Source organism: Lissotriton helveticus, chromosome 6, assembly GCF_964261635.1.
Source record: "Lissotriton helveticus chromosome 6, aLisHel1.1, whole genome shotgun sequence".
NCBI lineage: Eukaryota > Metazoa > Chordata > Amphibia > Caudata > Salamandridae > Lissotriton > Lissotriton helveticus.
Window position 1 is genome coordinate 1,439,393,020 of NC_136067.1, and position 17,949 is coordinate 1,439,410,968.

Consider the following 17,949-nt stretch of genomic DNA (forward strand, 5'->3'; position numbering starts at 1 on the left):
CGCGCTCTATCACTTTTGGTAAGCATTTTTTTGAAGGTAGAGAAAGACATTGGGGTAGACCATAAATTCTCTATCTTCAGATTAATGAGAGACTTATTAGGTAGGTATATGCAGCTGTCTTTTTGCTTCAGTCCGACATTTCTGTCAATAATTGATGTTCTAATTTGTACTCCTTAGTTGAGGTTTTCACAACTCTTCCTTTGCTTTTAGCGGATTGTTTTGTTAAACCGAATTCCAGCCTAATCTGGGCAGGGGAACTATTCTTCGGAAGGCAAACATCCCTACTATAGATGTTGATAACGAGTTGATCAGGAGTGTAGCCTCTTTTTCTAACCATGCTTCTAACCTATATGCAATAGTTAATAATTTGGCACTGATTACTTGTATCATGGGGCCTAATGTTGGGCCCCCAAAGTTTTTTTATGAAGCGTTAACAATACTTGGGTCAAGGCAGTAGCCTTTGCTTTTATCAACTGTTTCCTCAGCTAGAACGTTCCATGGCTGTCAGTCACCACCCCAAGTGATTGTATTGTGTTACTCTTTTAACTTTGCCTCAGATAATCTTGCTGATGTATGAAATATTATTTTTTTCAGTGGCGATGCTGTCTCGTCTTTTATTGAAGGAGAGAAGGTGAAACACATTCTTCCAGTAATGACCCGGCCTTATGATTTCAAACAATTTAAGACAGCACTTCCACAGTGGGAGGAACAAATTGTCTTCAATGAACGATTGGGTTATCTTCTTCAAGAAAATGAAGACAGTCCTAAAGTTATTTTGTTTTTTGAGGTAAGGTATCAATTCAAACCGTTAATCATCTTGAATGCCTTTTTAAGTCTTTGTTAGCTGTTATGTGTAACAAGGGATCTAATTATATAATTACAGTGATGACCACGGTGATGAGAGATTTTTTCAAATGAAATTGCAACAATTAAGGAGTAGTCTGTATAATCAGGCATACAGTAGAAATAATTGGCTCAATATTGTCACATCTTCAGAACATAATACACATTCAGCTGTGTAGTTACTTGGCACGATTGTCAGTTGTTACGCTGTGTAAACTTACATTGGAATTCTTTACATCGTGGTCTATTGAATCAAGAGTACCAAAAGTTAGTGATGTTATAGTTAAATATTGCAATGAGAAAAGAGCTAACGTTTCAAAAACGAGAAACCACTGAAATTCTGCACTTCAGTGAACTAAGTATAACGTGCCCCCTGTCGCACCCTGTTTATGACCATATATATTACATCATTCATGACTATTTTAATTGACATTTTTGATGAATGTTTTCAACTTTTTATTTTTTAAAATGTGAATTTGTTTTCAATGTATTTATCTAAAATGTCTTTCCTGTTTTAAGTCTTTGTGTTCTTTGTTGAGTTGGCTTGGAAAATATTATTTTGTTTTTTTTCACCAGTGGCTCCAACTTTTAGGCAGTGTCTGCAATATTTTGTGAATTGCCAAATCTTGATGGTACTTTCCTTTCGGTGTTGACACTTCACGTCCTCTGGTGCAGTGTGTTATCCTTCTGCCGCTTTACTCGTCTCCACCTCAGCATAAATTATGGTGTTGGTATACCTGGTTCTTGGGTGCTTCCACACCTTAGTTGTTTCAGTGGAATAGTGACCAGCTTTAACTCTGTGGAGCACCTGGGGGCTCAAAGTGCCCCTAACCTCATGTGCTCTTATTTTTTGGGCAGGCTGGAATGGGCCATTTTATTTTACTTTTGAGCCTAGGGGGTTTGTTTGGGATTCAACTTTAAAGAGACAGAGGGATCTGGGCATAATTAAAGAGAAGATGACCACTCCCAAGAAGAACAGGAGGAGCCATGGACCTCACCACAGTCCGTTGTTTTTTTTTCTATAAGTAGTGGCCAAGGTTACCAGAAAGCTCTCTCACTGGGAGTTTTCTCTGGATACTGTAAAAATTACTCATTCAGAACATCTGTAATAATCAAGCCCCATGGACTGGGCACACTATCCAGTTGAATTCAGCAAAGAGGAGAAATCAAAAGGATGACGGAGTCTCAACATTATCTGCTATACTCCACAATCTGCAACCTAGGGATTATCTTCCTTCTGATGTAGTTGTATGGCCGAACATCGCATTATATGGCATGAAGTGTGCAAAGATTATTTATGTTGGAGAACATAGTGCAGCAGCCTATTGGCTGCTCATCAGAAAAACTGCATGAAGTATTTTTTTTTTGTTTGTTTCCATCCAAGTTTAGATGCCCTGCTTATTGTTGTTTTAGTTGGATACTGAAAAAATGAAAAGAATTACAAAAAAGGATTATCTTTAAAAAACCAAACACGTTTCTAGTTAGAATCCCTTTTCCTTGTACATTTTAAATGGCAAATATAATACTGTTTGGCACCATGTTGTGCAGCATACAAGTATGAGCCCAGATTTACTAGCACTTTCACAGGTTTTGCATTACTTTTGTAACGGAAAACCACCGTAAAACATTATGGTCATATTTCCTGCAAGATAGTCAGGTTTAACAGTAGGATGAGGGAGAGGTAACAAACAGGGAAAGATAGCTAATCTAACCAGTAGCATGATTTACAATAGTTATGTAAGTAATATAAAAGGTTTGTTAAATGAAATGGCGCTTTTGCAAAAAATCGGATTGTACATCAATGTATCTGTTCTGACGACGCTTGATGCTGTAAATGGTAATATTGGTCATATTATTTGTTATTGCAGTGACCCCTGATGAAGGGCACAAGAGGCCTGAAATGCATTGGGTATTAGAATAAACTACAATGTCTTGGACGAAATTGCTTCATTCGTGTTCTGTGCAAGCGGTTCGGATGGCCCAGCCTTAACATAAGAAACCTTGGAAATTGGCAAATCCACTCCGCGTGTGGAAAGTAAACATGAAAAAGTTGTTGAACAAAAATGAGCATAAACTGGTTTATATTGAATTACTTGGATTTACTATGTGTAGTTGGAGGACGGCCTACAAACAGGCAATTTTAGCTGTGCGTTCGGCAGGGGCGATAATACGCCCCGATCCTGTGACTCATATTTCCTTTCCAACACAAATCAAAATTTGTCACATACAGATTTATATTTATTATATTGTTTTGCAACCTATGAAATTGCCTATCTTTGAACTCCAATAAACAATTATGACACAAAATTTACATTGGAAAGCCGGACAAAGTAATGCAAAGTACCTGTATGCACAAGTTTAAGCTACTTTGCGTTAAAAGGGAGTTGCATAGGTGTTATATTTCTATGTAGTCACCCACGTTTTTGGGAGACCAGGAGCTGTGCCCAACCTCTCCCTCCTCAAGGGAGCAACCAACCGCTTTGCTGAGTGTAGCCATCGCATGCAGTCACTCTCTGCACTCAACCTCTTCATCCCCCTGTAAGTGAATGACCTACTCCCTTGGTGCACACAGCCTTCATTGTGCACAGCAAGTGGGATCGGCTGCAGGGACGGGCCTGCAGACGACCCTCAAGAATGGATTCTCCCACTGCGCACAGTATTCATCCTCAATGAAGCCATTGACCACCCTTCAGATACTGAGCTCCCTTTGGCCACATGCTGTTGTGGAAAGGTTGCCTAAGGGGCTGGCCTGTGCCACGGCTCTGCATTAATTGTCCCACTGAGTGAGCGATCCACCTCACCACTGCACATGTCCTTTGGCCATGCACAGCTTCAGTGGTTGACTGCAGGGTCTGGGCCTGACCCTACCTGTAGCAGGATGGCCAACTCTGGTGCGCGCAGCCTTCAGTCATGTACAGCAGCCATTTGGTACAAGGTGTGGCCTAAGGCCAGGTTTTGCACCTACCTCCGTGGGCCTGAGGGTGAAGGTTTGTTTACCCAACATTTTCAGAGGGCTAACCCCTTCGTGCCCAACCCAAGCCCCTCTTAAAATATCTATTTCTCAAACTGCTGAATAGAACTATACCAAGTCACAAAAACCATGGTCTCTGATTAACGTTCTAACCAAATTTGCCAAACAAAGGAGCAGTGGTGGATGCATTTTGTTTTTTTTGGAAACCTTCATGCAGATTTGTCAAACAGCACCAACGTTATTAAAGAAACAAACAATGCTCTTCCTCTGAAAGCTCTGACCTAACTCGAACTACACTGGCGCTAGCACATACTACATCACTCGTGGCATTTGAAATGACATGATTAAGGACGTAACTCCGATTTAAACAACATCATTTTCAAACTAATACTGAGTAAACCCCCTAGTAAAGTTTTAAGAACAAAACAATGGGTTGAGGAAAGCGCACAAGCGAAATTTAGGGTACTCATGTCATCAGTTATGTAGCATGTGCATGATAGGGGATCAAGTTATTGCTGTTGGTTGTTTAATCTATAACTGGCATATTTCATTGTTTATTGAGTTTCAGCACCTAACTGCAACATCACTTTAACCTTTGCTTTTTTCAGTGACGTTCTAGGATGTTTTTAAACATAAGCTAAGGTCTCTGAATCTAACCTAACTATATTGCCACTTTAAACTCAGCTTTTTTATTACATGTATATATATATCTATATCTATGTATCCTAAAGAAGGTTGCTATCAGAACTAGGGAGACCTAAGATCTACTAGGCGGGTCCTTGTCAAAGTATTGTGTCTCGCACCCTTGATAAATTCAGAATTATCCCCACCAGAGAAAATGATAAAAGTGCATCACAGTGTTTATCGCCAGAACATGTGGACCATATCAGCGCATTTTGGCGCCTTCGCTTAGCTCACAACATTAACATGTGGCCTCGTCAAACGTCCTTTACGCATTACGTGTAAAATGTTAAAACAAACTTTGTGTCTCTACAAGTACAATATATCACAATTAGAAAAATATTGTTTCACACTATCATTGATTTTGCTTTCCAGTCTTTTGACAAGCTTTTGGAAATTCATTGAAGCTTGTGGTAACATCTACTTTCATTTTCACTCTAGTTTTAAACTAGTTCTTCAATGGGTTGACTTGCATCTGTCCATGACATGATGTCCCAGTGAGACCATAGATTATATTGATGTCTAATGCCACCAAATTCAATTCATCTTCATGCAAAACAATCTGAAACAGAGGAACAGAAAGGAAAAACCACTGCATGCCAAAAAACTGTTTAAAATGAAGTTAATGATTACAGTGCAGTGAGAGTTAATTATATAATTAATCTAGCAGCAACATTCAATATTAAAGTCCAACAGCTAAATTCTTCATGAATTTTCATGATCATTACGTTCACACGTCTCCAATTATCCTGATTATATATTCCAATTTTTGAATCTTGAAGATTTTCTCATGGTCACCTTTGCTAATGTCTTTAGATATCTTTGTTATGAACAAAAAAAACCTTTTCATTGCTTGGTCTCAGTTATGCATGATTTCAAAATGGCGAGCTACAGGGTATGTTCTCTCCTTGTTTCTGATGGCTTTAAAATGTTCTAATATTTTATTTACTGGAAAAATGATGGATCTTATGTACCTCTTTTATTCGAAAAAGAATATTCATCAATGTAAACTGTATACTCCGTGGGGCATGTTATATGCTATTAGGTCTTATGCTTGATCCTACTAAAGGTGTGCTCATATTCTCTGGTGGTGTCGCTATGTAAACAAGCTTTACATTTCCCACATTTTCAAATTCTCGGATTCTTACACAACCAGGTATTGAGTTTCGGTTCCCTAGTTAAGGAGCTGTAAACAAATGTATCTTTTAAGGATCTTGCCTTATGAAAAGTAACTAATGGATGCTGGGGTAAGCGTCTTACACATGATGTCAACTTTTAGCACCAGCTAATGTTTGAATAATGTCCATTTTATGTTAGATGCTTGTGAAATGTAGGTGATTAGTCTCACATCAATGCCATTAGTATTACATTTGTGACAAATACTAATTATTTTTAACATATGTTATCCTTCTTTTCTGTAGCTTTTAATATGCTCATCAAATACCCTCTTTATTTAAACCTGGATATGATGCTCCAGGGCTTTAAGTGGGCCGGGTCTGTCCAGGACTGAGCACCGGCAGTTATTTTTATGGGGCCTCGAAACGGGTCTCTAACGGGCTCTATTTTCGGTCCGTTTTCTTTTCTTCTTTTTTTTCTTGGACTTCAGTGAAAGCATGCACATCGATGTGCACAGCTCAATGCTGGCATCCTTGGGGAGCGGAATATAAAACAGATCCTGTTTCACTGCAATATCTGTTTATGGTTTCCGAGAGGATCAAACCCGATGCATCCTTCTCAAATAATGCACGGCCGTCAAAGGTAACATCCGGATTTCTGCCTACACAACAAGCCTTCTGCTTCGGAAAAATCAAGGGGGATGCCTAAACAATACAGCAGGAACATTTTGTGATGGGAATGGAGGAGTATTGCACTTCCAACGTCGCCCCGTGCCGGGTCACGTGACCCTAGGGCTCGCAGCCTTGTATTCAGGGTGACGATAGGTCACGGAGAAAAATGGCGCAGGCAGTGTTTTTGGGTGAAGACAGCACTGCTTTCAGCATAACGCAGAGCCGTCACACGAGCAAACCAGAAGAGAATATCTATAGCGCCCACACGTTTACGCCTTGCTCATGACTGCCTGAGCACTTTTTAGTGTGCTTGACTGTGAAATCTACCCCCACGAGAGCAGCCAGACCAGGTTATTTAACTATATTTCAACAAGAGAGTAAGGGTTTTTATGGGTCACTCCTGTACCCCCAATAATTATGCAACAACAACTGAAGAGTGACTCAAAGGTGCTATAGTAATATAGAAAAACTCAACCCATAAGTGGAGAGATGTTATATATGAACCAAAAAGTGCTGCACGCACAGTGACAAATATATCTTGCTTTTAAGAAGAGCCCTCACTCATCCTAGTGGTGACATGCTTCATCATAGGGCTCTCACTGGAGGAACCGAATGTCCCCCCAGTGTGCTACGATGCCTGATTTACAGCGGAGCTGGTTGTCGTAAACAAGAATTTTCTGTGTGTTTTTGTGTAAGGTGATAGTGAGGTTAAAAGATAATAACTGTACCCTAAGCAATTTTATTCAAAGGTCAGTTAGTATCAATAAAAACTGTGTATAGGATACCTCAGAGGTTATATTGTAAGCCCCTGTGTCCTACAAAGGTGTAGGTCGACATGTTTCAGCTGTCAGTAGATTCACGCAGCTTTCTTCAGGACCAAAAAAGTGAGTATCCCCGGTGGTCCACGCTCGCTAAGGCATGTCCTCTCTGTGAGGATATGATGTGTGAAAAAATCAAAAATTAAAAGACAACTCACGGTGATACCCATGTAGGCACTCCCAGAATTCCCAGGGGCCACAACAACATGTATTTACAGTGCTTTCGCCATGGGCTAGCGGAGGGGGTAATCTTCACTTTACTTGTCCTTTGCAAAGTAACGGCTCCCCGCCCGTAACCTATTCAGTTCGCTTCCGCCGCCCGAATGGTTATGGTTATTTAAATAACAGCTGTGACTGCCAGCCAAATCAATTCATCAAACTTCGAAAGATAAACGGCTGAGTCGCTGTGCAGAGATTTGACCATGTGATCTGGAGGTTAACCCCAGATCTCTCCACAGTATACTCACCCCGCTGCATTATCTTGTAGTCTACATTTTATGTGCTGGTGTTATGTTGCTGCTGGTGTTATGTTGCTACTTGCGGTATATGCCCTTTTTCTTTAGTGCCAGAGAATCAACATGCAAAATGGTGGAGTGGTCCTGCAAATCCGCGTGACGCGCTCCCGAAAGAGCACTTAGGCTGTCTGCCTCACAGACACACAGAGGCCTTGAGCCAAGCGCGGGTCAGGGGGCTACCTGCTTCCCATCTCGCAGGAGCTTACATTATTCCTGGATGCATCTTGGGTTGTAAGTTCCTCAGGGGGTTGGGTACACAGCCGTCCTGTCCCCATCTTGCACACACTGTCTGACATGGTGCTCTTCACACCCTGGGAACTTGGCTCTCAGACCCACTGGGTGTTGCATCTGGTGTGCTATTGCCATCAGCAGCATAGGTCTAACTACTACTAAACTCAGGGCTTTTAGTGAACCGGGTCTGTCTGGGTCTGAGCACTGGCAGTTATTTTCAGGGGACCTCCAAACGGGTCTCTATCGGGCTCTATTTTCGGGCCTCGCAGAGATAGTCAGTTTTCTTTTTTTTTCTTGGACTTCAGTGTGAGCATGCACATCGATGTGTGCATGCTTATTTTGCTCACTACTGAGTAGTGGAGGTCAAGGCATGACATCATGCCAGGTGAACCGCGTTGTAGGAGGACTCTGTGGCATGTTTTGAAAGGGGTGGTGGCTTTGCTAAAACTCACCCATGTGAAGTCGCGTTGCCTTCTGGGAGCAGTGCTTCTAGTACACTCAGCCTCACGTGAAGCCACCCTATACGGGAGGTGTCTGCTTGGGCATTTCCCAGGATGACGACACAGGTCTTGGGGTACTGGGGAGGGTGTATGGCGTTATCCATACATAGACTTGCTGTAATAAGTAGGGGAGAGAGCGAGCCTGAGTGGTGAATTCCAAATCTGATGACGCTCTGAGGAGTCCTAGAGCTGACGGCTTGACAGAGCAGGGGGTACTGCTACACTAGTTATCTTTATTTAGACCACACCCCTACTTGGATAGGCCACACCCCTTTAAGAGGGTTGCCCCGCCCCTTTTAGAGCACCCCCAGTTTTTTTCCCCCACTTAAAGCCCTGTGATGCTCTGTTTATTTTCTCACAATTTACTAGCTGCTACTATTGCTACTTGTGCACAATAATCTCCTTCCATAGGTGTGCCTTCCGACATCTCCATGGCGTGAGCACTAAGGGCCAGACCAAGGGTATGCCAGCAGGCACATCGCTCATTCATTTGGTACTGGGGTTCCAGCAAAGGTATGTTTGTGGGACATGCCGCACTCTTTAACAGGTCTTAGCCTGTTGACACCCCTCATTCCAATTATCTATTGGCCTGGCACTGTGTCCCCCAACGGAGGCCTGAGCGGCCTCCCGAGGTAAAATACAGACCCCGTTGGGTGTCATAAAACCAGGGTAATACCGATTCAGAGGGTTTCAGCTGTGAAGGTGCCACAGAAATACAAACCCTGGCATTGTGGGGCGTTACTCTCCAGGCCGGGACAAGACTCCTGGGGCTGCCATGGCACGCAACTCTGAATCCATCTAAATAAATTTGAAAACTACGTCTCGCCAGCTGAGAGTTACGCTGTGATCACAGTGCCACCTGGCAGGTGGAGGACTACACTTCGCTGTCCCACAGTATGCAATTAGCATGAAGCCGGAAGTGAAAGGAGCGTGATAGCATTCACGCGGACCGCATAAACAAATAACGATATCAGCAGCACAGTGCAAATACTAAGCTTAAATAGCTTAATATTTTGATTGGGCAAAAGTTGTGTGCTAATAAAAATAAGTGCTTGCCCTCCACACAGCTGTGTTCATTTTGTTTATTTATCCAGCTGCCTGAGCTTGCACATCCATGGGTACTCACATGAAAGACATTGTAATGGTATTAAAGTGTCTTAAATAACTAGCTAATTAACTGTGTTTTTCTGTGGCAGCAGCACGAATGGGAGGAGGGCAGTTATTAACCGACAAGAATTTTTAGGTGTAGCTTAACAGTGCAATGGTCACCTGGCATTTTAACCTACACCAATATAATTCTACAGTTCTTTATTTCCAAACAAATACATATCCATTCCCATGCTATCTACCGATAATACTTCATGCTATCATGCAACGTTCCTTTAAAGTCAGACCTATTTTCATTGGCAATGCTTGTTTTCATTATTTAATAGTTTTGAACAATGTCACACTTCAAATTAAACCACCCTTGCTTTCTTTTACCATGCACTGGATGCTTAACAATTGACTTAAGGCATGACTCAAGGCATGTCGGCAGTTAATTTCATGCACCTAAAGTATGGGAGTTTTATGTAAATTAAACTGTGCATGAGATAAAATTGCCATTTCACATGATGTACAGGGATCTTTTCTAAATGTAGTGGGCAATAAGTATTGGAAGGAAGAGCGTGACAGCAGAGAATGGTACCCAGCAAATGCTTAGAACCGCTCAAAGAAAATTACATTTTTTAGTGGACTGAAAGGTAGAGCAGAATCAGTTACCTTTTTGCATTTTTTTTTTAAACCAGACCAGATGGGAATAGCTCCTCTCTCTTCAATAGGAAGCAGTGTTTCCCCTTGCTTTAAAACATCCCATGGGCAGCAACCACTGTAAACACAATTTTGTATTATTTTATATTTTTAAGCCCAAACCTTATTCCAAATGAGTTGCTGCGTCACTCAAAAAAGTACACCCCACAGAGTATGTTCATCATGTATGCCAGAAATCTGCCAGAGACGGATCATAATTACCTTTCTATGTAGTTATGTATCCATTAATTTATTACTTTACTCCTAGCGCAGACGTAAAAAAAGGCCTTCAACTCTCTCCAATGCGCTACTCTATATCTCATCCTATACCTCTCTCAATATATCCTCTAACTCTACTCTGACTCATCCCAAACCTCTTTGTTACTACTATGATCTTCCTACTAATCCTTCCTAGACTCTTCCTTCCTCTATCCCACCTATGACTCATCCCATACCTATTTTTACTACTGCTATCTCCCTAGTAACCCTTTCTAGACTCTTCCGTCCTCTAAATCCTGACTCATTCCAAACCTCATTTTACTACTATGATCGCCCAAATAACACTCTCTAGACTCTCCCCTCCTTTATCCTTTTAAATCCACCTAACAGACTCACATGTCCACTGCTCAAATTAACGATTTATATTTCCCTATGCTAATCTACCAGTAATCCATTTTAGGTTCCGATGTAGTGTGCTACTTGCCGAAAAGTGCTTCAATGCCTTTTCTGGGGTAGAAGGCGCTATATTAATACAATTACAATAATTAGGGCATGCCCCCATAAGATACTTTTATGAGTTTTTTCCATTCTTACAAGACATCATTTAGTATGGCCCAAAGATCTCTCCCATTCCATCTCTGTTTACAGTAAGGTATCCCGTTCTCTATCGCTTTATTTACTGAAAGATGCAGGAACAATTTTATTACCACGCCCAATTTTAAAATCCACTTTCCATAGAGTAGTATCCAGCTCCGCCTCAAACTTAACTTTGTATTGTGGAAAACATCACATGACCTTTTTAATCAGTATAGTTTACTAGTTTTTTTTTCTCCAAATGTTCAGATATTAATTTGCTTTCCCCTATTAAGGGTGAATCATAGTTTGATTTAGCAGTATCTATACAGATTTCTAATATAATTCAGGTTTATTTATCATCCGATGCTTGAGTTTTGCAAAATTCGCTTTAATGAACACAGTGCATGAGTTTAGGCCTTGAAAGATACAGTCGTATACAGAGTCCTGGTATTCTTTTTGGTTAAATTGGAAATGGAGAAAGGAGGAACTAATGTCCAGTGACTGAATAGCATACTATATGACCAGAACATCAGGGATCCGATTCTGACTTCCCGCGCTACCAAGCTGCGCTATCCTTGGCAAATTACTTTGTTTCACAATATCTCATTTTCATTATCTGCCAAACTTTGAAGCACTCACAGTACTCCAATAGAAAATGCTCAGCCACATGCAATTTCGAAGAAAATAATGTGACCACATACCGGTGTCATTTTCAGGAGTTTGGGTATCCCTGTTTGGAACAGCATTGCATTTTATTACCTAATTTGTGCTAATTCAAGCCCTATTTTGTCTAACAACATTAAATTATAGGTTAAATGTTAAGAAACAGAAATACACGCAAGTGATTTAAAAAGATAGTTTACATTCCCAGGGTCCCCTTTGGAAGGTGGGGCCCCAGGGCAATTGCCCACTTAGCCCATGCCTTAAAACGTCTCTGCAAAATGTATAATAATAAAATTGGCCTTTAATATTTTCCTCATCAGAAACTGATGTCTTTTGGCCCATTCATTGCAACATTATCAGGGCATTATTGGACGGGGATGGCGAATGAGCAGCAAGACTTTAACCTTTAATGTTCATAAGTTTTTGTTTGGAAATGATCAAATGTATTAAATATTAAACAGTTGAGTAACATAAGCTAAAGTGCTGCATTGAAACTCTTGCGTATGCTAAGGAAATATACTTTTAATAGCTTAGCTCAAATGTTTGCCCTATGTTCCAAGCCAGATTACTGTCTCTGCTCACATTATCCAGTTGCTGGCTTGCCCACCTTTGCATGCAACTTGAAACTCTATGCAGTCTGAAGGACCACTGTAGGTGAAGTTATCGTTTGCCATTTGTTGCAGAATTCCCTGAACCTGTGCCCCTCACCTATATGTGAAGAGGGTTGAAGGTTACCTGCCATGGGCAAACAATATGAATCAAATGGTGAAGCATCTGTATTAAGTTTCCTGTGAATAAGTTGTTGGACCTCCTGTAGTTGTATCGCTGATCACTCAGTGGACAGACGTCAACCAAGCAAGCATCTCCTTCCTTGTCTGGTTGAAAAACGTTTCTGGGAAGACTTCCCGAAAGAGTTTGTGCCTTATGAGTGCGGTGTATTTAAGTATGTTTGCAGAATCACCCCTATGCTACTGAACCTGCCCCAAAGAGGCAGACTCCCACGGCAGGACCGATCTCAAACTTATGACTGCAATGGTTCAATTAGTATTGCCTTGAAAGCATGTTGCCTATTGAGCCATGCTTGTTGGCATTAAAAGATCTAGTAAACTTGCTGCTACATTCATGACTGTACTATTCCAATATTTTTGTTTGCAGAGGATAAGCAATTTATCTTAATATGCATTCCATGACCTGTTAGTCCTCTTTTTGGGATATGTCATGCAGTTTATCATAAAGGATAGCATTTCTAGATCATTCCTTGGTGTGGTAGTGCTCTACCTATTAACAGCCTGCCCTATATTTTGAGGCAGTTCTCAACCTGTTTGTCTTGGCGCATGTGCATTCCTTTACAAGTGGAGTTTTCCACTCTAGGAATGTGAGTCTAAGTTGTGTACCTGGGATGCTAGTGTCTGCCAGGAATTCGCATTAAGTGCTCTTTCTTTGGACCTTTTTCTTTCTGGCCACTGGGTTCTTTTCCCACTAAGCTCTACTAACAAGAAACACACTTTTTCATTGCTTGATCAAACTGATGGGTTCCATCTCCACTTTGGGGCTGGTCATCATCCAAGTTTTGGTAGAGAGTCTTCATTGGATATCTACTGGATTGTCCTATCTCACGGACAGATGATAAAAGCCGCAGATTTGCCTTACTTTTCAAAAAGGGAAAATAGAGCTTGTCATAGGTATGTAAGAGTGGAGGTGATGGCTCCTTTTGCAGCCTTCTCTCTTAGCACAGTTCTTCTGCCTGTCCTAGGGCACTGCCTGGCATACCTGGTCCTTTCACTAGTAGCAGTCCAATCTCTGCCATTGACAATGAGTTGCTGCTAAGTTGTAGTTGTAGTCATCTGCTACAGCGCACTTCACTGAGCGTTGAATGGGCCGACCCATGAAGCAGAGGAAACTCTTCATATAAGCAGTGAGGCTCTTGATATAGATCACTGAGATCTTGCAAATGTTAGTGGTCACTCACCAATATGGTGTCAACACTGAAATTATTTGACACCAGGTATTTTAATTTATTTCTCCCCCACCCCCTTATTTTAAATGTTAGTTAATGTATCTAAAGCAGGAGTCCTCACAGCAAAGGCTGTGCCTACAGGTAATGCTGATGATATAGAGAAGCTCGATCATTAACATCTTTCACTGCTTGCCAGTCCCTTGGTAAATGGAATCTGATCTTTAAAATATATGCAAATATTCTCTGTATACCAGGCCTCTATGCTGAAACCCTATTGTTCCTCAGCAGGACCTCTGTGACGGGTACATGTAAGTGGCTGCTTGGCACATGAGTTTGCATTCCATGATGCACTACAAAGACTCAGCCGAGCCTTAATCCTTGTCTTTTGTCTGCCTCGCCCAAGGACGATCAAGGCCACAAGAAGATGTTATGGTTGTGGGTTGAAATGTTTACCTGGACAGAGAGAATACTTCTAACAGGAGTGATCAAGCCCCATTTGAAAGCGCTGATACCACACAAAATGCACAGACATTGAAAGTCCATGCTAGCAATACGAATGAGTAAAAATGTCAAATGCCATGTCTGGACTGTGTCCTTTTAAGGTGTAAAATGCTACACTATATATATCTTAAATGTGCAAAGAAAGAGGCACTCATCTCATTCTAACAGCAGCATAGAAAGGTTGCAAGAGGGATGATACCAAGGTGTGTACAGTTGTATCAAGTTTGGCATTGGTTATTCAAGTGGATGGTGGCATAATGTTAGCTTCCTTTGCCTGGGAATCTGGGAAGTGTAGCTATAATATTTTGTTTGAGTTTAAGGCAGCTAGTAATAAAAAATACAAGAATTTTATACATGATATTTGTCTCCAATTCCTAGTATAGAACCAATACTTAATAAATGCTCATTCATGTATTAGAACATTTCCCTAACCTACGCTGTAATTCTGCGGACCAAGAAGAACTAGGTACATTTGGAAGTGTAGTGGCATACAATACATTAGTTTACTTTGTGTACCTCTTGGATGTAATACCGTATATAATTTCTTATCCCTGATTTTTAACACGTTTACACATACCAACCCAACAGTTGATGCACTCAAAGATTTCTTGTAGGTTTTATTCATTTTCATGCGATGGAGGAGCACAAGGTCATTAAAAACTAAAGACTGCAAATGTATATGATATACTGTATTGTTTCCTAACTTGCCAACATATACGATTTGTCATTGCTTGAAATAGCCCTAAGGAAATGCTAAATAATGTCCCTGTCTATTCAGTCTTGTATTGTTTAGAGGTTTTGTTTAGAACTAATTGAAATAGAAAAGCTTTAGGTATTTTTCATTAATAATGTGTACAGCCATATCCTGATGTGAAAAAGGTATGCACTATGTATATCTATTGCAATTGTTTCCTTTCTCCTCTACTTTACATCATTAGGTTTATATATGGGTGTCATTGAGATATTTTGTAAATGTGCTTTTTTTTTGCAGCTGCTCGATGTTTTAAGCGTAGATGATGCAAGACCTAACTCTGATGTTCAGTTTCATGAAAGAGGTTTTCGGAGAATAGCCTGGGCTTTTTTAAAGGTATTTATGATATGTTGGAAAAATGAGTGAGTCGCTAAACTGTTGGCATGTTCTAAAAGTAAAGCGAGCAAACATAGTTCGAAAACATACATTTTGATGTCCAAAAAGTCTAAAATCTTGTTGTTCATTTCTTCTGATGAAGTTTCAATTCAGACCATTGCTTTGCCTATGAAGAGAAATATTCCCAAACACTGCACACGACAGCCATACCTCTGGCTGGTTTTCACTTCCCACATCAGGATTATTAAAGGCCACCATGTAGCCAAACATTTAATATTGCTTCTTGAAGTAGAGTAATCTGGAGAAATTGAATAATGTGTTCATTGCGATATTAAGTAAACGTAAAGTAGAGAGGGAAATGAGGCTTTGAGGTCATTACTAACGTTATCACTGCAATTCCTACCCACAACTCACTCTGGTGCTCTGTTCTATAAACAAAAGAGAGAGACCAAGGAATAAATGGGGAAGAACAATATGTGCAGACAATCATCAAAACTAAAATTGAAATTGCATCTTAATAACAAGTTGTTTAAGTTGCAAGAAACAGGTGAAGCACTTACGTTGATATCACACAGCCTTACTTTAAGAAAGCTCTACTATGTCTCTGTACATATTTTTCATTTTTAGCCTCCCCTGCCTTTCGCACAAACACATTTGTGTAGACACAATTTTTTTTTACTGAGCCTCTATACTGTACTTATCTATTTTGGTTTCAGTCCTTCCCCCTCCTTTACCACTCGAAAACACTTTCCTTGTGATACCTTATTTGAGGAACAGAAACCACTCTCATGATTATAAGTGAAGAACTCCTTTTCAATGGACCAATTTCAGGCCTTTACACTGCTCCCACATATCCACGGTGCTGCCTTTGACACCAGCGACCATGACCTTCTCTTTGAGCCCTGTCAAATGTGCAGGAATTGGAGGCAAGATGCTTAATTTGTTTTGTTTGTTCTGTGATATCAGGACGGACCCACCTTTACCTCCAAATTGACAACCATTGCCTGCAGGATGCCAAATCATCTCTATTATCCTGTATTAGGGTATCTTCCATAGATTCACATGCTTGAATCCTTCCCCGTCGTCGAGATGGGAATCCCCGGTACATTTATAAAGGCAATGTCACATTAGACATAGAAGGTAACAGGCCTAAGCCCTTACATTTAGTAAAATATCCAAGTCCTTATTTAAAAAGGAACAAACTCAAGAGAACAACCAATCAGCTGACACCATCCACTAGAAGCCTCCTGGAAGGAGCTCCAGTCCCTCAGATTTTCTACCGCACGTTGTGCTCAGGGAGTCTCCACTGAGCTCTGCTCAGTTTTTCTCATTTTCCCTAATATTTTCTGGGCTTCAAGGTAATTTTCCTCTATAATTTCATTGTCTGCGAGAAGTTCTCCAATTTCTTCGTGTCAGACACACCTAAAAAAGACCTTTTTAGGCCCTGTGGTACCTGTAGAAAGAAAAGGCTACACATCGATGACCCTCATAAGGACTACCTTTATTGCCTTTATCCTGATCACAAACTAAAGGACTGCAAGATATGTTGTACCTTTTTTTCAAAAACATTAAAAGACCATGAGGGAAGGCTGCTAATATGTCTGCAGAGCGATACCAAAGGGGATGATTGACGGAGCGTTAGAGCAAATCAATCACTCACCTCCAGTCAACTGATCTGGGTTTAATCGATCATCATTCTTTAGCTCACTCCACCACCCCAGTTCAGACATGGCCATATGCAAATCAGTCTGACCCTGTGCCTCATGGGAACTGTCTGCAGAGGCTTAAAGACAGGGAGGACCCTGTATCTTCCGAGGAGACTGAAGGTTCCTGAAGATCCTCCTCAAATGCGCCTCAGAAAAGACCTTGGGACGTCTCTCCAGGTCATTCCTCACAGCAACCTCCAAAGAAGACTCACAACAAGTCTTCAGAGCCTACTAAGAAGCAAGATCTGCCTTCCAGGGCATCTCCTTCCCTACACAGTTTGATTTCTGCCAAAATATCCACACAGAAATCCGCTTCGGACCCTCCTACTCCTCCAGTGAAGGTGAAATATGCTTTCAAGAAGCCTTCCTCAGGCTTGACGGACTGCTCATCGACGGTGGTACTGATGATGACAAGAACTCTACATACCGTTGCCACAGTGTCAGTCTCGTTGGCGTCTATTTCATCGACAACAACATCTTTGTTGACGAGTCAAGCCCCTTTGTCGTCGACAATAAAAATTGTCAAGAGGTCATCGTCGCAAATGAAGATTGCGTCAACGACAAGCCCGACGGCGAAGAAGACGACCAGTGCTTCGTTGACGGTGTTGCCGGCGTCAACGACGACAACCCTCCCATCAACGGTTTCCCCTATTGCGTCGTCGACGGTCTAGATGACGAGAGTTGCATCATCGGCGACACTTCTGTCATCTACACTAGTTTTGTCTGAGACATCCATATCTATGCCAGTCGGCGGTTCTTCCACGACGGTAAGTGTACTGATGACAACCTCGTCGATGACACCAAAATCCAAATCAGGAAAACTGTTTTCCAAACACAAATCTATAAAAGAGAGACTGCACCCTCTTTGACATCACCTAGTAGGGTTCAAGCCTTATTGCCAACTTATCTTTTAGATGATGATAATGAGGACTCTAACGAAGATAGCTTGTTTGGGGCTGCAAGAAGTCCCTCGGAACTGAGCTTCAAATACCAAGAGGACTCTGATTATGAGGATCAGTGTTTTGATGAACATTTGTACTATCTTGACCAAGGAATCCATCTGCAACTACAACCAGAAATGGTTTGTCTTCCCTCAGCTCTGATAT

General features: G+C 41.2%; 1 protein-coding gene across 4 annotated transcripts in view; it reads left to right on the forward strand.

The window, feature by feature from the left end:
* Positions 1–17,949, forward strand: part of AHI1 (Abelson helper integration site 1) — an 862,008-nt gene that overhangs the window by 155,903 nt on the left and 688,156 nt on the right. For all 4 annotated transcript variants that reach the window (XM_078649231.1, XM_078649230.1, XM_078649229.1 and 1 more), the window contains exons 7-8: positions 595–787; positions 15,042–15,137. In XM_078649231.1, the coding sequence (XP_078505357.1) occupies positions 595–787; positions 15,042–15,137 (289 nt within the window). The remainder of the gene's footprint in view (positions 1–594; positions 788–15,041; positions 15,138–17,949) is intronic.